The 22628-nt window shown below is 45.0% G+C and overlaps 1 protein-coding gene across 5 annotated transcripts in view; it reads left to right on the top strand.

The window, feature by feature from the left end:
- FUBP3 (far upstream element binding protein 3) overlaps nucleotides 1-22628 on the top strand; it is a 40342-nt gene that overhangs the window by 5167 nt on the left and 12547 nt on the right. For 2 of the 5 annotated variants that reach the window (XM_080562287.1, XM_080562284.1), the window contains exons 2-13: nucleotides 1613-1718; nucleotides 8149-8199; nucleotides 8690-8723; nucleotides 10653-10702; nucleotides 12161-12232; nucleotides 13089-13146; nucleotides 15758-15920; nucleotides 16775-16873; nucleotides 18753-18857; nucleotides 19248-19350; nucleotides 20018-20118; nucleotides 21206-21347. In XM_080562287.1, the coding sequence (XP_080418413.1) occupies nucleotides 1613-1718; nucleotides 8149-8199; nucleotides 8690-8723; nucleotides 10653-10702; nucleotides 12161-12232; nucleotides 13089-13146; nucleotides 15758-15920; nucleotides 16775-16873; nucleotides 18753-18857; nucleotides 19248-19350; nucleotides 20018-20118; nucleotides 21206-21347 (1084 nt within the window). Of the gene's footprint in view, nucleotides 1-1403; nucleotides 1524-1612; nucleotides 1719-8148; nucleotides 8200-8689; nucleotides 8724-10652; nucleotides 10703-12160; nucleotides 12233-13088; nucleotides 13147-15757; nucleotides 15921-16774; nucleotides 16874-18752; nucleotides 18858-19247; nucleotides 19351-20017; nucleotides 20119-21205; nucleotides 21348-22628 lie in introns of those variants that run through there. The other 3 variants (XM_080562285.1, XM_080562288.1, XM_080562286.1) reach the window with 3 other exon arrangements.

Below are 22628 nucleotides of genomic sequence, written 5' to 3'. Positions count from 1 at the left end.
CAAAACCAGTCAAAACCCTGCGGGTAAAAGTGGCAAGATTTTATTCTCTGGCTGCTGGCACTTCTGATCCAACCAAGTTGCTGCCTTTCTAAAAGAGGGACAGGAAGGAATGGTCAGAATGAGAAAATGGTCAAAACTTGGAGCCCTTTTCATGCGAGGCATTGAAGGGAATGTTTTCTATTCTCTTGCTAAAAGCAGTGCCCTCAATCTTCCGAGGTTATTTCAAACAGCGTTTTTTCCCTACCCTGTGGTTCTGCATCCCGGGCAGTTGTTTATTCCCCTGCAGCAGTTGATAGTGTCAACAACCAGAGTTACTGCGGATGTCTTTCTGTTGCAATAAAACTTAAATTTTAGTACCACCTTCAGTTGTATTTCTTGTTTGCCCTTGCCTTCATTTAAAGCGTATCTGTGTAAAGTGCTCTTTTTTCATCTGTTCCTTCTGATGCTTCTCCGGCGAAACCTCAGCTGTAATAGAGTGCGATCGGACTCCGGGCACGTGCTCTATTTGGTGATTTTCTTTCTGCTGGGAAAGGAAGCAAATGCTGTAGAATACACAGAATATATATATATTTTTCTGCAATTTATTTATTCTGCACTTGCTTGCTCTAGCAAAGCTCTTTATATATGCCAGGGGTGCGGTGAGGCTGCAGTTTGCCTCGCCCCGAAGGCTGCAGTAGCTCAGAGCAGCCCCGACGTCCTGCACCTGCGCGGCTTCTAGACCTGGCTGGGGGAGCAGGTGAAAGCTCGCTTCTGCCACATCGGTCCGGCCTGGCGTGTCCCACGTGTCGTTAGAGACGAGCTCAGCTTTCACTCTTATTAAGTGAGAGCGAGGTGTGTGCCTCTCACCTGTTTTATTTGCTTACCCCGGTGCCCTCGCTGTGATGCCGGAGCGTCTCCTCTTTCCTTTCAGAGTCCTCCTCGCATCCCAGCTCCCCCGGGAATGGCTGGTGCTCCTCTGAGGGCTGGAAGCAGAGGCACAGGCCGATACAGGCACTCAAGCTGTACTGACTGCTGCAGGAAATTGCAGCTAATTCTGGGCTAATAGTTTGCCCAGTGGCTTATTCTTCGTACGGCAAGCGCAGGCTGAGCCAGGCCCTCGGCGAGGAGTTCCCAACCCTGTCCTTGTGCTGTGTATCTTCACATTCCTCGCCTTCCGCTCCCCTCACCCCCACGGATGCCCACGTCTGCGTTTCTGTGGGTCTGGACGTGTGCAGATACAGCAGGAGCCTGTGTCCTCCTACACGGCCGTGGCGGTGGTGGCTTCCCCAGAACAGGGCTGGGGAGCTCGCTTGGCTCTTTGCTAGATGTAGCTTGTCAGCTGAACGAACAAACAAATCTGAATTTAATATTGCAGGCAGTAAATAAGTACTCGTGACCAGGAAGAGGAGCTGGGCGAACGTGATCTTAATTAAACAAATAGCAAAAGCAAGAGGAAGACTGGTTACTGTACAAATAAAGTGCTGCTTGCTTAGGACTTACAAAGCCACCTATATAGAAAAGAGCTGGGAGAAGATCGCACTGGGGTAAAGGCTTTGCTGGAAGAAGGAATGGTTAGCTCTGGTGGCTGAAACTGCAAATATGCTAATTGTGTTTTTATCATCTGGTTTTATAGATTGCTGCTAAAATTGGAGATATTCCTCACTTGAATAATTCTACAACACTCGTGGACCCATCAGTCTATGGTTATGGAGTGCAGAAGCGGCCCCTGGATGATGGAGGTAAGCAGGCTCTGGTGAGCCAGTCTTGTGGAAATACAGGTACGGGAGGCAGCTGCCTGTTTTAAGGACAGAAATCAGTGCTGCTTTTTGTGCGTAGAAATTTCATGCACCACTCCCTGTGCTGTTTGGCCTTGCGTAGCACGGGGTTCCTAGGCATTAGCATTCCTGATTTGGGGCCGTTCTTTTCTTAGCTCGTGAACTCGGGGGGGTTAGCAATCTAACTCTGCAGTTCAGATCTTGTTCCGTGGTGGTCTGAGGAGGGTGCTTGTTGGAACCCTGCTGGAGCCCATGTGCACAGTGCCAGGTGAATGCAGGCAAGCTGGCCTTCCCTGGCACGCTGTGCTTTCTGAGAGAGGCAGTGCCTAGGGGCACTATTACATATGTTTCATCCCAGGGGTAGCAGTGGTCATAGCACAGTAGACGACTGGCTGTTGAGTACTGATTGCTTTGCCTCGTACGTGAATTTTAAGGAGAAATGGTACGGATATAAGCTGATTGGAGCTGGAAGGAAACTTCCTATATTAGGTGTAACTTTTCTCGTGATTATTCTTTGAGAATTCTTAAATCTCTGAAGCATTCAACACTGGTTGCAACCAAAGAATAATTTACTGGGTAAATCTGGTAAATGTAATGAGTTGTATGAATTGTTAAAGTTTTAAAATAAGTAGTTTCTTGACTTTGGGAACAAGAAAGAACATCTCTTTTTTTACAAATCTAATGTGTTCTGTTAGAAGAAAAGCGTTTGTATCTGTGCTGCTGTATAGAATTCACCTTTTCCTATGCTGGTTATCCCCCAAAAATGTGGCCATGTCTTCCTTGTCTAGTGTTTTTACTCAGCCAGCTCTGCATGTTGATTCTTTCCCCCAGAGACATTTGGGAGTGCTGAGGAGACGTGTAAAGCTTTTTCCCAGCACTTCATTTTGAAATTTTTTTTTTTTCTGTCTGACACAAAGCTGCACGAGGCAGGGGCTGAAAATATCTGCACGCCTGCTGCTCGATCCGAAAAGCGTGCTGGAGCACGGGCAGACGGTTCTTTCATGTGGAGCCTCTGGCTGGCTAGCATTACTGCTGTCTGAACGTATGCCACGACCCACTTTGTTCTCTGGCGTTGGCTCTGTTTGAGCAAGAGGTTGCTGCTTGTTCGGTTTGGTGTTTTAGGAAGGAGTGGGTTGATTCGTGTGAGCCCCTGCCCCTCGTATCTCGAGCTGGAGCATCGCTGTGTTTGCGAGAAGCCAGAGGCCTCGTGTTGTTGTTACGTGCTGGTTTCGGTGTGGGAAGGTGCTTGGCCGTCAAGCAATGAACCGTGAAACTCGCTGCTTTTTTGTGATCAGGCAGATGTGTTTAGTGTGGTTTTAATTGCTAGGCTAGACCAACTGCAAAGAAATGGCTTGCAAACATGTTCTGGCCTCTTCTTCCTTTCCAGCTGTTTGCAGCTTCAGCTTCCCTTACAGCGGTACTCAAACAAATGTCTGATCGTGGACATTATTTCAAATGATGTCATCTGAAGGTGCTGCTTCCGTTCCAGAAACACTAGTGCAGTAGGAGGTGTGAATAGGTCCTGTTTTGCCATTGATTTCAATAATATTTGATTTTAGCATAAATTTGAAGAAGGCTGAACCACACTGGGCTGTCTGGGTGGCTCAGATAAGTGGCTGTATGTGAAAGAGGATCCAAGTTGTCTTATCTAGGAACTAGTTATTCATAACATTAGCCCTACCTGTTGTTTCATTGATTCAGCAGACTGAGCTTGAGAAATCTGACCTCTTAACAAGGTGTCTTGGAGAATTTTTTAATAAATGAAATAGCTGTAATGCCTGATGGCAGGCAGGTTGGACTTTGTCCTTCTACGCGTGAGCACTCTTACTTGCTGAACCTTGTTTGTGTTGACACAGACCATGTCAATACAGTTGCAGTTTGGGCCATAAGTGCGCCTTCCAGCTGGTTCCTTGCGCTGGGATAGACAATCCCACGTTGCAGGTGTTGTTCCTGGAGAGCCTTCCACAGGGGCTGGGCTCTTGAGTGTCGGATTTGGGGTTCTGGGGACATAAAGACCTACAAGTGCTTGCTCACCCTGTAGTTCAGCACTGGGCCCTGTTTGTAACACGGTTCAAAGTAGCTCCAAGTTGTGTGTTTGCCCTTGGGTCCTTCGCGTGCATCTGTGAGTTGTGTAACGTTTCCCACTGCCTGCCCCAAAATCTGATCCGTGAGATCCTAGAGGAGAACTGAAATAATGGAAGTGGTATTTTAAGGGATTGGAATCTCACAGAGAAATCGGACTTGTCAGGGCAGGAGCAAGGGAAGTACTTGTTCTTTTAGCGTGGGTTACCTTGGGTTTTATTTCTAAATAAGTCTGGGAAGGTGCAGCCTGTCAGAGGAACCCCTGAGCAGTGGCTGCTTCTTGCTCTGTATCTATTGGTGGTATGATCCATACTTTACTCGCTCTTGGGCTACCTGCTCTTGCTGCCATGGCGTTAGAAGTCCTATAATGCAGCACTTGGGCTGTAGGTGTCTGAAAGATGGCAGTTGCTTTTAGTAGGACACTTAAATTAGGAAAGGACTTCCTATTGGGGTGATCTTCAGTCCTCTGGTAGCTGCAAACAAGGGGAGTCAGGAGCGTGTGCCCACACTTCCCTACTTTTCCTGCTGTGAGCTCTGGTTTGGGGATGTTGTCATCAAGAAGCGATTATTTGTCTTTATCATGCTCTAGAAATTTTACAGTGCGGGGATTCGGATGCGTTCTGCTACCCTGGATAGCTCGAAAGCAGATCTGGTGGTGAGACTCGGGATTGTTTACCTCTGCGTACTGCGTGGCTGTGGCTGCCTACAGTCCTCGCTGCTTCCTTACCCCCGTGTAGCTGATAGAAAATTACTTCCGTTCCAAATGCTGCTGGAAAAATGGATTCAGAGAATATGAAAGTATTTAAGGTGACAAGAGAACTGTCTGTCTTCCAGGAAAATCTAATTCTGCCTGTCTGTTTTCGTAAACAGCTGCTGGCACCCTGATTGATGTCAGCTTAGGAAGCGGCCTTAAGACAGGATGACAGTGTGCAGGTCGAAACAAATTCAGCTGCTTTTAGAGCATTTCCAGGAAAAATAGTCTTGTCATAGTGCTGGGGACCAGAATGTGCGAGTCCCTTTCGCATTCCCTTAAGAGATGTTCACCCAAAACAGTGAGCTGCCGGGACTGGCGGTGGTGAGCTGATCTTTTGGTAGTAGATGAGGTTTGAGACTGATTGTTTTATCCTTGTTGCTTTAAGGCTGTTTCCAGAGAGTGGAAGTAGTCATCGTGCAATTAGCGGGGAGGAGACGGGGTTTACCCGTGCTGCTAACGAGGTCGGTGGTGGTGGGAGACGGGGCCGGCTCCCAGCTGCGGGGAGACCCCAGTGGCACCTCGTTCAGGGGGCTGCTGCTGAGGATAGATCCCAGTTCATGGGATCCTACATGGATATCCTACAGGATATTCATGGATATCCTACAGGATAGATCCTCCTGTTCATGGCCAACAGCAGCTCTTGGCCTCCCTGCACGTGAACGGGTCCCTCTAATTACCAGCACAAGTTAATAAGTTTATTAAACGTGAAACCCATCGTTGAACAAGCAGGCTCCCTTCCCTCCAAGGAAGGGATCTGGTCTGCTGGAAAGCCAGCGACTGCCAGAACCTCAGCGTTAGCCTTTGTTGGCTCTGTTTTGGGCTGCTTTGAAGAAGTTCCCATTGGTACAGGTAGGGGTAAGCAGCAGTGCTGTAGCTGAAGATTGGGGTATCCTCTGAGTCTGGGGAAACAAAGACAAGGAGGCTCGCACCACATCCCTCCACCCCTGCCTTCTCCAGGCTTCTGTGGTACATCCTACACGAAGTTGGTCTGTGTTGGTGCAACAGGGCGTGATTGTAGGGAGAGCCTAGGGGCTCGAGCACAACACGGTCCTGCTGTACAGACACTTCATTCGTTTGCTGTGACTTGTTTTTGATGAAAATACCTGGGGGCACAAGGAAATCTTGTCTCCTTGTCCTACAGACAGAACTTCGTAGCGATGCGCCTTGACGCATGGGTAGCAGTGGTGGGACCAGGACAGAAACTCAGGACTGATGGCAAAAGGTTGTGTTCCATGCAAAATGGCAGCTTCCTTCAAAACTGCAACTCTACACATCACCGTTTTTTAATAAGGCAATTTAATGGGAAAAATAGTCCCTATAGAGATTTGCAGCAAGGGCAGACAGGAAAATAGGTTTTGGCCGTTTATTTAAAAAAAATAACACACCAATATTTAATGATGAACAACAGTTAGAGTAATTAGTATCTTCATTGTAGCTTTCTAAAATTGATGACGATCCAATTCCAGTTTGAAAGCATGAAATAAAGCCCTTTTCCACCGCTTTCCGGGGGATGAGCTGCTCTGGTTTTGTTCTAGGCACGGAAATATTCTCGATGAGATTGTATATTCCCATCATGCACGTAAATTTAGTGGGAGGCACTGCTCTGCTTTATGGGGTGGAAGAAAATCTGCATTTGTTTTGAGTATCTGTTAGGTAAAATTCAGTTAAAGGTGAAGCCTAAAGAAGAGTGAAGAGTTATCAACCAGCAGGTGCCATTAACAGGAAATTGTGCTTATTTTATTCAGCGTTTTTCCTTATTTGCAGTAAAATGACTGCAGTTACAGTTAAATTGGACTCAATAGATGTAAAAGGGGGAAATACGTACGTGGCTTGTCAGAGTTCAGTCCCCTCCCTGGCGCGAGGAGGGAGATGGTGGAGCAGAACATCGGCTCTCAGCGCTGCCGCAGGCGTCTTCGGCCCCAGCCTCGCCTCTCTATCAGTGTCTGTCTTTCAGAGCAAAATGGGCACGGTGGAGAAGGAATTAAACTGCAGATTGTTGGGACCAGGAGCTACGGCCATCCGTTTTCCTCCCAAAGGGAGAGAAATTGTATCTGACTTCAGGCAGATCCCTCCCGGTTGTCTCCGCCTGCTTCGCTTCTCGGCTCTTGGAGAGGTCGTCCGTGGCGTGTGGAGGGGGTGCTCTTGTGCACGAGTTACTGTGGCTTAGTTGGTTTTTAACTGGTTTGTACAATAAGCGAATAAAGTCAGGATGATATGGCGGGGGGTGGTGACCAGCTGTGTTCGTATGGTGCTCGGAGCAAGCTGGGGGCTGCACCTTACGTACACCGACAGCGCTACCTGCCCGACTGATTCCACTCGTGGTGCTCGTGCAGCTTTCCCTGTGCAAGTTGTCTTTCCCAAGTGCAGGATCGTGTTACAAAATGATGGCTCCTCCGTTACTTGCGTGAACTTCGGGGTTTGATTATAGGATGTGTGTCCGTCTCGTAATTTGTGGGCAGCGGCTGCAGCGTAAGAGGCAGCCAAGAGAACTGGTGAGGTGAATTGCCATGCTAAGTGGATATTTAAATACGGCCTCGTAGTGTTAAGACCCCTCTTTCGGGCATCTTGGGGTAATGAGTGGCCTCGTCCTGGCAAGGGCAATCCTCTGCTACAGCAACAAGACTTAGTGCCTATAGGAAAAAATACTCTGACTTCTATTTGGGGCAAGATGGTGAGATTCTGAATGTGTTTTATCGTATTTGCTCAATTCTGCAGTAGTAGCTTATCAGCCAGGGCAAATATTCCCCATTACATCACCCGCCTTTTTCGGCTGCAGTATCGACAGTTATCAAATTAGAACTTTTTATATTCAGGGTGAGAATATGCAAAGACAAATCTGACGGAGTCAATAACGCAGCAGTTGTCTTATCGCTGAACTGGAGAGAGTAATAAAATACGTATGCTGCCAATATTTTGGTCCCGACCTATTATCGAGATATCGACACCCCACAGAAATACAGTATTGACTCTCTTGGTCTGTTTTATTTGAGGCAAAGTGTTTGGCCCCAAACTTTACGTACCTTTCTACCGGATTTTGAGCGCGCGGTAGACGTCCGCTTCCTAACCCTGACAGCTGATTGCCGATTTGTTTCAGGTCAAAGAATGTGCAGGTTGCTGCGAGGTAGTTGGGAACAGCATCTTCATTATCACAGCTCACGCGTTGTTGGCCAGTCCCATTTGTTTCTCTACTCGCGCCCTCCAGGCGTGCAATATAATCTTCAACTGGTTGTTAGGACCAAATGGTGGGTTTTTAGCGGGTTCGCTGCAGGCGGAGTCCTGCAGGAAGCCCAGCAGGGCATGTGGTCCCACTTTGCATGAGGCGGTCTAATGATATTTTCCCCCATTAACGTTTGGAAGAAAGATCTAATCTGTGGGGGTAGGGGGAAAAAGTCTGTCTGAGGGTTGTCAGCTGGGGAGATAACCGCTAATCAGACACGGACCACCGGCTAACATCGCAGATATGCCTGGAATGTGTGCATTCAGGAAAATGTGTTTTTTAAAAAAAAAAATACAGTTTTGGTGCCACGAGGTTACTTAACAGATGTATTCCTTTAACAGGTCTCCGTGTAAGTGGGCTCCATGGAGCACAGATAAGAGATACAGAGAGAAGTATGTGCAAGCAATCCGTAATGCTTTTCGCCTAGACTAAAGCTCTGAATCTGCCCTGCTTTTATTTTAGCTTTTTTAATACATACCAAGCTGCCTGAAAATTCTTTTCTCTCCCTTCAGCCGGTGTCACCCCCCCCCCCCCCTTTTTTTTTTAACTATTTTGGGTTTAAATGGGAAGGAGGGAGGTTAGTTGGAGGGATTTGGATTTGGGCAGGCAGGATTTTCTCCCATGACTCTCAGCATGGGGAGACACAGATCAATTCCCTATCCTGTGTTCAGCTGGACACTGGGTGATGGTGTGTGTTGATCAAGAAATCCCCTCCTGTTTTGTACCACATAACGCATTCATTTCAGCCACTGAACCTAAATTACTGTTTTGCTTTTCTTTCTTTTTGATGAAATGGTAAGAACTCTTTTTCTATAGGGATGAAGTTAGTTTATCCGTGCTAATGCTTTGATTTTTTTTTCCTTTTTTCTCTCTCTGCCACAGTAGGTAACCAGTTAGGGGCCCTGGTACATCAAAGGTAAGCAGTGGGTTATGTTTTATTATTTATTGATCAATTCTAATTGTTTATTGATCCACCATCTGTAGTAGTGTTAGAAAGTCAGAGGTTGAGAATGTGGAGAAACTGTCAGCTTGGGTTTTCTCCGGCAAGGGTTTTCTGCTAACCCTTTAAAGGCTATTTGTTGTTATGAAGAAAAGAGTTGAAGTGAAACTTGAATTTGATTCCTGTAAATCTGCAGGACCAAGGATAATAAATTCTCTCTCCTCTCCTTTCCCCTGCCCAAGGCGGGGGGGAGTTAAGCTCTGGCATTTTTACAGAAGTTGAAAGTATTAAACAGGCGGGTGGATCTTTTTTTTTTTTTTTTCCTTTCCAGTTCTGTTAATGTAGTGTGACCTGGGATGACTCCTTTGATTGTCAAAGATGGTTTGGGGAGACTAAAGCAAGCGTGAGTTGTTGCGCAGCAAGTCTTAGCATCTAATACACAAGGAAAATTCTCAGGTTTTCTCTAATCCTGCTCTTAAGGAGTTGCCCGTCTTGTTTTGAGCAGGAAGGGGAGAACGTTTCTAAAGCTGGATTCACCTTCAGGTTGGGAGTAGTGCATTTCCATCATAACCAGCTGTTTGGTGGGGCCCTCGGCAGAAAGGACAAGGAGTATTTACTCAAAAGCTGGAGAACAATCAGTTTTGCATGGTGATGCTGTTAGCCTAAAGCTTGTGTACAGCTAGGGATGCACAGAAAAGGGTGGGCAGCGTTGTTTGCTCTGCTGCTACCTGTCTTCTGCCAGGAGTGGTGTTTATGCGGGGAATTGCTTAGGTTAAAAGCCTGAAATGGTTTCTTTCTGGTTTTGGTGGTTGGTTAGGCTCTCCGTGCAGCTGCTCCAGCGCAGGGTGGTTTGTAAATCAGGCAGGATAGGATGTTTTGGCAACAGGCTGTGTTTGTTCCAGATTAAAACTGCTGGAATTCTGAGCCTTCCTGGAGCAGGTGGGGTCCGTTCCCCTGCAGATAGGGATGGCAGTGTTTGGTTTTGCTCGTGAGCCTTGGGACGCTGGAGGGCACTTTATCTGCAGGTTAGCTGGCGAAGTCTGGTGGGTATTTTTTACCTTCCCTAACTGATCTAAAGTAAATCATGGGAAGGCTTTGATACGCCTCACCACAAAACCTGCATTGAGCTTATTATGCAGGTGTTTGACTGCTTTTGAGATTGCTGAACAAATTGTGTGTAATGCATCTGCCAGCACAGAGAGTTGGCAAATTCTCTACTCAGTCTTGTGTTTTATACAAGACAGAAATGGCAAACAAAAAACCCACAAGGTAATTCTTCCCTACTTCGTTATGGCCAGGTCTTCAGTAGTTGCTTTGGGTGCTACGTTTTGAGGCACAGACACATTGAAAAAGTCCAAAGAGCAACAGATATGGAAGTCTTGAGGTAGTAAGACTTCAAAGGATAATCAAAGACAGCTTTTATAAATTCTAAGGAAAAGAATTATAAGGACAGGCAGATTAAAAATAAATCTGAATATCAGAAGGGGCGTTCATGTCAGGATTGGCATTGGTTAGTGTCTCTTGGCGAGAGCATATCCAAAAGTAGTAGGCAGAGGCCATGGCTTGGAAGGTCTCAGCTAAATATTGAAGGAACTTTGCTGTTATTCTGTTAAATCTGTCTGAAGCAGAACGACCAAAAGACGTTCCTTCATTGACAACAATGGATGGTAGACTGGAAATCTATCCAGTGTAGGAGGAGTTAGTCCATTCTCTCTGCAGCGAGGGTGTGGAGCAGGACCAAGAGGTCCCTTCCAAAGGAAATGACTGTGACTGCGATGTAGTATTTACTTGTGTGTGTGCTCAAGAGCCTGATGCTGTGCCTGTTTTCCGCAGCAGAGCACGGTCATCTTCCAAATTGTTTTTTGTAATGACTCTTTGATTTTTCTCTTCCTTTTTTTTTTTCAGGGCTGTAATAACAGAAGAGTTCAAAGTGCCTGATAAAATGGTTGGATTTAGTAAGTACCTTGGATGCTTTTGGTATGGTTCTTCTGTGCAAGAATGCTATTTATTCTGTCAGAATAAAACACGTTCATAAGTTTTTGTGCTTGCTATCTTTGGATAAGCTTTGTCTGGTGTTCTCTTCATGAGGACCAGATGATCTGTATTTAAAATCCAGGTGCATGCTGCATGGAAAAGCTTGGTGGCCCAGTAATAAGAACAAGACTGTATGGTACAGGTTACTGAGAGTTGTAGTGGTTCTGTTCCTGAAATTCCAACTGATGCAGTACATAAATATGTCAGAAGATAATTTATTTCCCCTCATTGAAATATTTTACTTTGAGTATGCAAAAGTGTGGGAGTTGAGGGAGGAAGAGAAGATTTAAATGTTAAAGTAAGGGTTGGCTCAAGGCAAGCTAAACAGAATTCTAAGTCTTTCATACACTTGCTGCAGGGAAGCACAGCCAGCGTGCATTGCTCAGATGAGGTTTTTTCCTAGACGTGTTCCTGGTGCTGCTTTCTTCCTAATTTCTCTTCTTCTTGATGGTCATTACTCTTCCTTTCCATGGCAGCCCCCTGCTTTTGTGACTGCAGTGGTTGCGTTGGCTCTTCCCCTGCTAGATGTCTGTGCATCTTTTCCCATTTGATATACAGAGAGTGAAAAGGCAAATAACAGATGAGGATAATTACTCCTTAGTGCGTCAAGTTTTCTCCCGACTATACACCATAAAACTGTAGCTGTGGAATTCCTGAGGAGGCAGTCTGTCCTCCCACCAGCCTTCGTTATTTATCGGTCCCAGTGCCACTCGTGGGGAGGAAGGGATGTTGGAGGGATTCTGTAGCTCTGTGAGCAGGGAGCTTGCATACTCGGCTGGTGTATCAGCTGTGTATTAAACATAATCCTGCTTCAGGCAGATAGGGCAGGCGGTGGATCCGCAGCTGGGAGATTGTCCTGTGGGAGCACCTCGAGCCAGGCATACCTGTTCGACTTGACAGATTTGCTCTTTTGCAGTCTGTGCAGGAGATAAATGGGGATAGGCACATAGCCTTTCCTCAGTGCGTCTTTTTGTGAAGCGATTACTTGCTGCCTCTAAATGTTAAGGGAGATTGGTATTTGTTTTCACTCGAGGTTTGATAGAGCATTTCAGTACGTAGCAGTTTTGAGTGCAGACCGGAGAAATAGCATGTCTTGTGAAAAGAGGTAGTAAAATATGAATTTTAAAGAAATAAAAAAGCCAATAACTTCTGCTTTTAGGACCCGAAATAACTGGTTTATTTGTTCCAGTGCATGATGGGTTTTTTGTTTGGTTGGTTTGTTGTTTTTTTAAAATTTGTTCATGCTGTGGATGCCTCTTTTGCAATCCTGGAGTCAAACTGTTCCTTTATAGATAGCTGCAGTGGAGTAAAAGGGGGAAGGTGATCTGCAGTTATTCAGGAAAGCCGGTATGTTCTGACGCTTCTTGAACTCATTTCAGTAATCGGCAGGGGAGGTGAGCAGATCTCACGGATTCAGGCAGAGTCTGGCTGCAAAATTCAAATCGCTCCAGGTAAGAGCCTCTTTGTGTGCCAGGTGAACGGGTTTTAATGTTGAAGGATGTTGTGTCCACTGTATCAGGTGCCTTGCCTTGGTCCTAATGTGTTATCACCGTTAACAAACGATACGCTAGGCTCACGTGCATGGGAGGGCTGTTGTGGGACCGTCCTCCCTGCTAGCAGAGAAAACAGGCTTGTCGGGTGGTTTGGGGGATGAAGCGATTAAGGAACTGGCTTTAACCAACAGATGGGTACGGTGCAAATGGACAATCTATGTTATTTTTAAGGCAGAAATTGCAGCTGTTTAGTTTCCTCCTGGTGGTACTACTTTGCTCAGCTCGTGCAATTTGTCTCTGATAGTTTGGTCCGCTTCAGCTCCTGGCAGAAAACATTTCAGGAGCATGGCAGCAAATCTTTGTACAATTCGCCTTACATTATAAAAACAGGACCGTGCCATTCGGTCTGTGCTACTGCTGCAGCCCGTTTGCTTTGGTGAAGGCTGTACTACAAGTGCTGTGCAGGAAACTGTCAATGAATGTAGTCGAGGATTTAAACCTCCCTTTAATTGGCAGGGAAGGCTTTTAAAGAATGCAGACATCCGGCAAGTATTTTAAATATGTTGAGCCTGGATGTCTTTGAATTCATTGCCATGTTCTGTGTGCAGAGGGGAGTGTTTTCGTTAGTACTTGATAGTTAACCAAAACTGCTGCCATTTTTGAATTCCATGTATTAATGTGGTGTGGGATTATTTTTTTTTTCTCTAGCCTGCCTACTGAAGGAGTAATCACTCTTCTGCCTGCCTACTGAAGGCAGTTTGGCTGCTGAGTCAGGAAGCATCTAACCCCTGTTGTTCTCTTGTTTATTTTGCAGACAGCGGTGGGATGCCCGAGAGGCCCTGCGTACTCACCGGCCCGCCAGAGAGCATTGAGTGAGTTCTGATTTCATTTTTTTCCTTCCTCCTTCTCTCTCTTCTCCCTAATGCTGTGCTCTGTCAGTGGTGCTACTTGGTTAGCCACACCAACAGCTGTTGGCCTAGAGAAACTTGAGGGTCTCTGGAGCATAGAGCCTCTTGGTCTGATGCTTTAAACTGCACCTCAAAGGCTTTTTTCCCGTTGCAGTTTGAACCCTCTGCAGAAATTTCCATGGAATTCCCCTCCGCAGGGCAAGGTTGCTCCTAGGGCACCTAGGATGCAGTTGTCTAACTGCAGCTCTCCAGGATACTGAGCTAAGCTGTTGAAGGGCCCTTCTCTTCTCCCCTTCGCTTCCCTCCTGTTGAGCTGACATCCTTCCAGCTGAAGAAGGCCTGTGTGAGGCCTCCAAAGCCTGTTGGTGCCACTCCAGAATACCCTGGAGGTGTTGGTGGTGTTGCACAGCAGCACGAGGCCCATGGGCGTGCTTACCTCTGCACTGCTGCCAACAAGAAGCAAAGGACTGAACCCAAGTCTTGAATTCTGATCCCTGCATGGTAGAGACACGTGGCCAGCCAGCAGGGGTTTCTACTCTTTAGGCCTATAGAAACTTTAGGGACAGTGTTTCCTCCCTCCCCCTTCCCAGGAGCTGAGTTTGAGACTCTCACAAACCAGTTGAGGACCTCCTGCTGGAACTGGATCCAGGATCCTCAGGCTTACAGGAACACACTTAACATATGGAGCTGCTCTTTCTCTCCCCAGCCTTTGGGTAGGTGGGTTTTTTAAAATCCATCTGGAAATCTTTGAGTTGCATTTGATAGTGAAAATACATGGGCGCAAAGACTGTCTCTCTAAAGAGAAGACAATCATCATTCTTCCATTCCTAAGAGATCTAAGGGTACTTAAATCTCCTTACTCTACCATAATGCTGCAAGCAGTGAGCCAGAATAAATATAATTGGCAAGCTCGTGTTGCAGGGCAGGCGATGTACTCTTGGTGATATTGAAGTGCTTTTTCCCCCTTTGCAAAAAGATATTTCAGAACAAGAGCAAAATACTAAAACACTGGAATGCCTGAGAAATGCAGTTGGGGCAAAATGGGGGAGAGTTATAGTTAAGACCTCATTGTTCTGAAATATGTAGTTAAATGTAGTTATGTCCAAGGCTGTCTTTAAATACATATAAAAATAAGAGAGAAGCAAAATAAAACAAAAAATGGAAAGTGAGAATACTCAATTTCTGAAGCAGAACAAAGCGTTGAGTATGTGGAATTTGGTGAAATTTAACTTGCTTCTGTGTTGAAATTGTTGTCAAGTTGGTTGTTTGAACTATATTTTCAGGCTATTCAGATAAATACTGAATAAAGCAAGGAAACCCTTCAAAGTCTTAGGATAACAAGATGGGTTTTGTGTGAGGAGTTTTCGTTAGTTATATCCAGTGGCAAACTACCAGAGCTAATTTCCCAATGACCCCTTCTCATCTGATATATGTGCTGTATTGAATGTTGTAGTCTCTGTTGTCATAACTTTATGCAAAATGTAGAGGTAAATAAATAAAACCTCTTCAGACTCTTTCAGAATATTTGAAATGGGCTTCCACAAATTCCACCTTTTGCCTTGTTTTGTGAGAAGGTTGAGAGAGGGCAGTGCTCTGATCTTTGTGCAGCCTCAGTTCACCACCCCCTGAGCTGATTCAGGTGAACGTCTGCTTGCGAGGGATGGTTTTGTACTGTTTCTTCAAGTTCCCAGGTAGAAGACAGTCCTCCTAGGGTGCCTGATGTGAAGTGGAGAGAGGGGAGATGTTGCTTTAGACTGAATAGGAAACTGGAGACTTTCTGCTACCTATTTTAGAAGTGTGATGGGAAACGGGCAGAAAAGGGACGTGTTGATAATAGCAGTCCTCGAGATGAAGGGAAGGACCTGCAAGCTACTTTTGACATGCATGCTAAAGCTTTTTAGAGGAGGTATCTTTAATCTCCGAAATGCTTCTTTGTGTCTGTCTCTTCTCACCAGGAGTAGAAGAACCCAGTCTTTCACTGGTTGCTGCTGCAGTGTTCTTGCCTTGCTTCCTGGTGTAGCTTCAGCACCTGCTGTTTGGGGCAGAGGCTGTGTTAGGACAGTGTTCTGGTGCTGCTGGTAAGAGCAGGCAGAGAAGAGCAAGGCAGTTGCCTGTGATCAGAGAGAGATTAACCAACATGCTGTGATAGTACTGGAGCAGTGTCTGTTTTGTCTTGACCAAGGAGAACAGAGCTTGAGTTTTATCAAATACTATATATAATTTATATAATGTATATAACAAGGTTTTGAAGAGTTCGGAACGTAGAGCATCTTCACTCAAAATGTGCACCCCAAATGTAATAGCTCAGCTATTATCCTTACCCTTCCAAAGGTGTCAGAGCATGCTGCTGCTCTTCCTTCTCTTTTCCCTTTTCAAAAAATCAAACTGCTTGTAAGTAATCACGATAGGGGAAGTTGTACATCAAAGGGTTAAAAAAAAAAGTGCTAACTGTGGTTTCCTTCATCTTTTCACTTCTTCTCCTCTCCCCGATCACTTCACGTTCCAATGGTTCCTAGTCTCTTGCTCACGTGGAACAATGTTGTCTAATGGTTGTTTCCCTCGATTCTTTTCCAAGACAAGCAAAACGGCTACTGGGGCAGATTGTAGATCGCTGTCGGAACGGACCTGGTTTTCACAACGATGTTGATGGCAACAGTACGATTCAGGAGATTTTGATCCCGGCATCCAAAGTGGGTCTAGTCATCGGCAAAGGAGGTGAAACAATAAAACAGTTGCAGGTGCGCAAGATGCATTTACTTTAGGGCTCTCTTCCCTACTGCAGCTTCTCTAGATCAACAAGAGTGTGCTGAAACGGAGAGCCTTAAATGCTCTAACCTTCTACAGCAGGGACTATTCTTCTGCCTTCGGAAAGCTGGACTCCGATCCAATCTTGTGTTACAAACGAAATCGGTTTGGCCCCAGCTACGCATGTAGTGGAGTTTTGCCAGAACTTTGAAAGAAACTCGTGTGCTTCAGATAACATTTGGTGTGCGCTGGTCAGGAGGGGATCCCTGTAGCTAAGAAAAAGCTCTCTCTAGTCTGCTGTTGCAATAGTTTTTAATGCCAGCCGTGCTGTTGTAGAGTGCTGTGCTTCTCTTTTGTTGTTGATCTGTGATGAAGCTGGCGTTTGTCGTCTTTTTTTTCTCTCATCCTACCCCTTTCTAATTCAATGTTTTGTTATGTATAAATCAGTGTTCCTAGATATTCTAGCATCCCGTACAAGAAAAGCACCTAGGTCAAAAATGCAGGTTTTTTGGATGCCCTGGTTAGGCCTCTGTCATCCAGTAGTTTTAAGGCTGATCACATAATAACTTATGTGCAGACAGCTGCAGATTTTGGAAATGGCTGAAAAAATCAGGTGAAGTAGAGGGGTTTTGTTTTTCCAAGAAATTCAGGTATTTGAGATCTTCAGGAGTAGTGCACTTTCTGGCAATCTAGGACTGTTACCGAATTTATGCTATAAATACTTACAAAGAGCTACGGTAGTGTTCTGCAAAGCTGCTAACGTGACCTACGTAACATTTAGTAACCAAAATGTAGTCCCTAGTTTTAGGGACTCTGCTTAGCAAAGTGCTCTGTGCTTTTTCTTCAGGAGCGAACAGGTGTGAAAATGATTATGATCCAAGATGGTCCATTGCCTACTGGAGCAGATAAACCTCTCCGTATTACTGGAGATGCATTTAAAGTACAGGTATGTAATAAAAGTAAGCAGTTGTCCCAGAGTGCTGACAAGAAGCTTAAACATAAGCGTATTTGTGAACATCTAATGGAGTTAAATCAAATTGTGAATGCTGTTATCCTTGCTTGTTTTGTTTTTTCTGTAAGGTTAAAGTATGAGTAGAGTCAGTTAAAACAAAGGACTAGCAAGTGTTGGCTTGTTTACTGTATAACCTAGGAGCTCTTGCTCCACATAGGTAGTAGACGTGGGTAGGAGAAGAGTTGAGGAGGATGTTTTGGAGAAAGTTTGTGAAAAGGTTTCCAGTCTGAAGCAGAAGTCATAGGTACATGGTACTTAAGCAGATGGGTTCGTAGTGACTAACCTACACAGACATTTGACAAAGTGAACCTTCCACAGAACTATTTCAGACAGCCAATTGACGCAGGTAATTAAAAGTAGAAAAAAAAAAGGAAAATAACCACAACTCCTGAAACCAAGGGGTTTGCTTAATATTGGTACTTTGGTCTCCTTGTGTCAGGGTTCTACCTGTGATCAGCCAGAGGCTGGAAGATTGCAGCATGATAGGAGTTCTGGAATTAAAGTTTAGCTGTGGCATGTTCCACTTCTCAGCAAGTGCCTTTCATACCTTGCTAAGTACTTAAATCTAGCTTAGTATTCCTGTCTCTAATAAAAATAGCTTTGTTTCATAGGCTCTCCCTAAGCATAGATTGCTGTAACAGTTGATGCTGCTCAGGTATGTTTGGGTGGTGTTTTTCAAGCCTCTTAATGTAACTGGACTTCTAGATTTAAATGATAATTTTCAAAATTCTTATACTTATTACACAGGTATAGATACGTAAAAACTTGAATGGGAATCTTGCTACTTTTAACCAAATCATACTGTGAGTGCTGATGCTTTCCAGATGGTTTCTTCTACCTTGCAAGATTTGCTGTTGTCACATCTTCCATGCCATAAATTATGGCAAGCAATCACGGAGACTTCATAGGCTGGAAGATCTTAGAGGCACTTAAAGTTTAGCATGCTTAGAAAGCACTTAAGAAGCTCGATGAGCCTTGGGTTTTGGGGGAATCTGTGTGCTTCAATGTACAAAGTTCTTAACCATCTCAAATCACTAGCAAATATCTCTGATGCCCTTATTTCTATCTTGGCATCTCTGAAATGTCTTGAGTTTTCCCCTTATGTAATAATTAGGAAGGGGACATGGAAAATTAATAAATATGTGAAAGGAGTCAGATTTGCCAGTGTCCCTCAAACTTGCAAATAGTAGCAAAACATCAAAAGATTGACAATTAATATATTGAGACAAAGGCTCAAAGGTTTTCACATGTGGGCTTTTTTTTTTTTAATGGTAGCACTGCTTGCTTATTTCTAAGGCATGTTTTGACTAGCTGGGCTTATATGCAAGTTTGTGAAAGGTCTGGAGAGCTGCAAGTAGGTAGGAAGAATATCCATTTGTCTCAGAGAATGCCTTGCTGCAGACTTGTGCTTAACTTCTCTGAGTGTCAGTAAGCTCACTACTGGCCACCTGCCTTCTTGGTACATGTTCCCTACCTCTTAGTGGATATGCTGTGTACTGTGTTACCGCAGCTTTTACCATACTGTTATTTCAGCTCTATCCAGTAGGAAAGGGCATTCCCTTCGTTTAATTTAAAAAAAAAAATGGGGGAAAAAAATCAGTGATTATATTTTAAAAGCTAAAGTTCCTCCCTTGGGAAGTAAGCAACTGTGCACAAGAAACGGCAGCCTTGCACACCTGGCACACTTTGACATCTTCCACGTCTGACCAAAACAGATCTTCCCTGACTGGTAGATTAGCCACTGTTGAGGCCCCAACGCTGAGATGGCAAGCAGAGTAATTTTAAGCTAACTGTAACTTCTTTCCCCATGTAGCAAGCGAGGGAAATGGTACTGGAGATCATCCGAGAGAAAGATCAGGCAGACTTCCGAGGCGTACGCAATGATTTCAGTTCTAGAATGGGAGGAGGCAGCATAGAGGTATGTTTTCTTCACGAGTACTCTGCTAACCTCCCTGTGGGATGGGTAGTGGGTGGAAGTCCTCGAGTTTCGCATGTAACCTGTAAGCTGCTTTTGAAAAGCGTTGTGTGCTGTTGCCAGAAGAGTGAGTCTGGCTCCAAAGGGGAGTTCTCATGGACTCCCAGATGGCACGTCTCTAATTGTCTTTTGAAGCCACATTCTTGCAGTGCAGAGTTCATTTAGCGGGGAAGGAATTTGTGGCCACGTGTTTGTTTTTCTTAAGGGTTATGGTTGTGTAGCCTGGAGCAGCTTAATGTGGCCCATCCTTGTAGTTAAGTGCATCTCCTTGTAAAATCAGACTCATTCGATCTAGTTCTCTGAGCTTTCATACTGCTTTGCCTTTCCCATCAGGTCTCTGTGCCCAGGTTTGCTGTTGGAATTGTGATAGGAAGAAATGGAGAAATGATCAAAAAGATTCAGAATGATGCTGGAGTTAGGATTCAATTTAAACCAGGTTTGTGTGAGGATGGAGAGCTGTTACTTTCTTACCAGTGTTCCACTCTGGGATCGCTACGGTGATTCTGCTCTGAGGTTCCAGCAGCTGGGCTTTCCTCCTTTAAAGGTGCATTGTCTCTTTCTGAAACCTGTTTAAATGACACGCTGCTTTCTCATGCACTTTGTTTTTCAGAGAGTAAGATTATATATGTCTTACTTGCAAACATTAGATGTCACAACAGTAATGTCTTGACTGGTAATTGTATGGGAAAACAAAATAATAGTAATAAAACCCACTTTTAATTTCCTATTAAAGAATTCTCCTTCAGGACATTAAAGCCTTTGGGGATCAGGAGTTGATTAATTCTAAGTAACTTTCTCTGGGTCCTTGGCTGTCTGATCACCTATCAAAGCTGCCTTTGTCCTCTTAAAATTATATCAACCTCTTTCATGGCTTTTTGACATTTGAAAGTGTTGCCTTTTAAATGCTGTCCCCTCTGCAGTGGGGTTTGGGTTTTGTCTCCTTTCAGTACCTCGAAGAGTGGCTGAAGGTGGAGGGAAGAGAGCTCTTGGGCTAGATGTGTTTTGTGACTGTGCTGCTAGCAGTGGTGGTGCTGGAAGGAAGCCTTTGTTGGTGGGTGGATGTTTTCTCCTTTTAATTTAGTCTTTGTCACTTCTCTTCACAGATGATGGGATTAGTCCTGAAAGAGTCGCACAGGTCATGGGGCTTCCCGATAGGTGTCAACATGCAGCACACATCATCAATGAGCTTATTCTCACAGCACAGGTGGGTTCTGGAGGCTCTTGGGTGGAAAGAGCTTATATGAGAATGTAGTATTTGTGCATGCAGCTGTGTGGATGGATGCTACCATCGGAAGAATAGCAGTGTTACATTTTTCCTCTGGTAGACCACACACGCTGCTGCCTAGGAGAGAGCTGCCAGCTTTGGTTTGGTTTTTAAATTTGATCTGGGCTGATTGAGCTATGGGAAGGCTTCCTGTTTTTCAGGCAGCATCATGAGGCTTCATTGCAGTTCCACGTTTACCCTCATGTTGAGTTGTTTTCAAGTTATTTGAAAATGATGGCCCAATGGAATGGAGCCCAGTGTTAGCACGAGACAGAGGCTGGAGGTTCTGCTCAGAAGGGCCAAGTAACACTCGGGGTAGCAGAGTGTTAGCAGTGCTTGGACACTCCTCTGCTGCCTCTTCAGACTCCAGTCCTCAGGCCTGATGGCTGTGGGAGGCAGCAGAAGGCAACAACTGTTGGTGTACGCAGTTACTGTGCTCTGAGAACTCTGGTAATTGTCCACTTATGTTTTGAGGCCTGCCGTGGTAGCCTCTGAGGGCTCGTGGCCTTTGCTTTTGGAGAAATCAGTTATCCAAAATAGGTATGTCCTTTAAATGTCTTTGGACTTAAAAGCTGCCTTTGGAAGTTCTGGAAAATGTGCATTTCAGCTGAGTAATTCCAGCAGTTCTTTGAAGAATGACACTTGAAAGGGTTTCGAAGGTAACTTCTGCATGAGTCAGTGCCAAGTTCTATCTGTTGTTATAATGAAAGCCCCCACCACAACCTAAAAGTCCCTTAGTAGCTGATGCGCGTTTAAAGGTTTATTTCAGCAGATACATAGGAATGCATTTAAAAAATATTTTTATCTTCCTGAGTCAGGAAGGCAGCTGCAAACCTACATTACTGGCATTTCTTTAAATTACTTCAAAATCTTGAATGTGGAACTGAAGTCCAAGAATATCTTAATTCAGTGCCATTGATTATAATGCTATTTAACTTACCTTGCTTTATTTTGTTTTTAATGTGCATTGGGGCCAGCAAAAAAAAAAAAAAAAAAAACCACTGATACAAATTCTTTGCCTTCCAAGGAACGAGATGGCTTTGGAAATTTGGCTGTTGCCCGAGGAAGAGGTCGTGGCCGTGGGGACTGGAGCGTTGGAACACCTGGGGGCATGCAAGAAATAACCTACACGGTGCCAGCTGATAAGTGTGGTCTTGTTATAGGCAAAGGTAGGTCTGCTAACATAAATATTAGAGCTTGCAGTCTTTCTGTCTCTGGATGGTCGCCTTCTTGCTGCCTGACAGTGGGGTTTGGGAGTTTTTTGTAATTGCAGGTATTTAGTGGCCCGTGAATGCAGCGCAGGAATAAGCGAGAAGCACTTGTGGTTGTTTACTTTGTGGTGTTCTCGCTCATAATTGTACTCTCCAGGCCCTTGTTCACAATATGTAAGAGAGGCTCTTCATGCAGAGCTGTCAAGTAAGCCTGTTATAACAAGCAGCTGGCTGAGAAAAGGCAGTTTCGTTTGTGGATCCTTTTTAGAGAGAACTCATTTAAAGGACAGTTTATCAGGGATGAGCAGAACAGTCATTTTGTCGTGATGAATTTCTGTGAGTGCCTTGTGATAAAATGGCAGGTCTCTGAATGTGACAGTAACTGTAGCTGCTTCCAGCCACATACCTGAAGCATCTGATGAAGAAAGTGAAGCAGTGGGACTTGTCTGTATCACGGCTCACACCTGAGCCTGTCACAGAACAGACTGGTGCCCCACACGTACCTCATCTTGCTCTGGTGAGCATGTTTGCTGCCATGGAGGCCCCTTTGTTGCCGTAACTGTTGAATCTCTACACGCTAAGGACACGGGCAAGGCACCTGACCTTTCTCTCAAGAACCAGCACACCTCCAAGACTAATAAAAACAGGGCAGCAGCAGCAGTCACAAACTCTTAGAGCACCAGGTAATGGCAGTACTTGAATTAGAACCAGGAATAGCTCTATGGCTTTTAATTGTTGCGATGCTTCGGAGTTAATACACTGATATATCAAAGGGGCTGTATTTAAGTTTTCTATCTGCTTATTTTAGAAAGAATGACATATGCTTAAACTAGCATTTAAGTAATCACGGTTGGCTTTTAGTGTCAGCAGAGGTGAGGTGAATAGAATAGGAACAGATTAGCCGTGACGGTAAAGGAGGCAGAGAAGTGAGGACATTGTGCCGTGTTCCAGTGGCATTTAGTTTCCTGCTGTCCTGTTGCGCAGGGCTGAGCTCGTGATGAAACGTGTTGTGTCCTCGTTCCATGGCCGCGCAACCCTGCTGCACCTCTACTTTTTCCCTTTCACACGTCTGGCCCCTATGGTACCCTGAACTGGATGACAAGGGACACAGGTTATGGGGCACAGGCGTGTAAGGAGTGCATCTGCAGTCAGTTTCAGATGTTTTTCTTTGCTGTAAACCCGTTCACAAACCTGGAAACTTTCTCAGTATGAAAAAACACCTGCTCTCCCCATTACGCA

The sequence above is a fragment of the Anser brachyrhynchus genome (genome assembly GCF_964034855.1).
Source record: "Anser brachyrhynchus genome assembly, chromosome: 19".
Classification (NCBI taxonomy): domain Eukaryota; kingdom Metazoa; phylum Chordata; class Aves; order Anseriformes; family Anatidae; genus Anser; species Anser brachyrhynchus.
The sequence above is the reverse complement of the archived record's forward strand: the minus strand, read 5'-3'. Positions and strand labels throughout refer to the sequence as shown.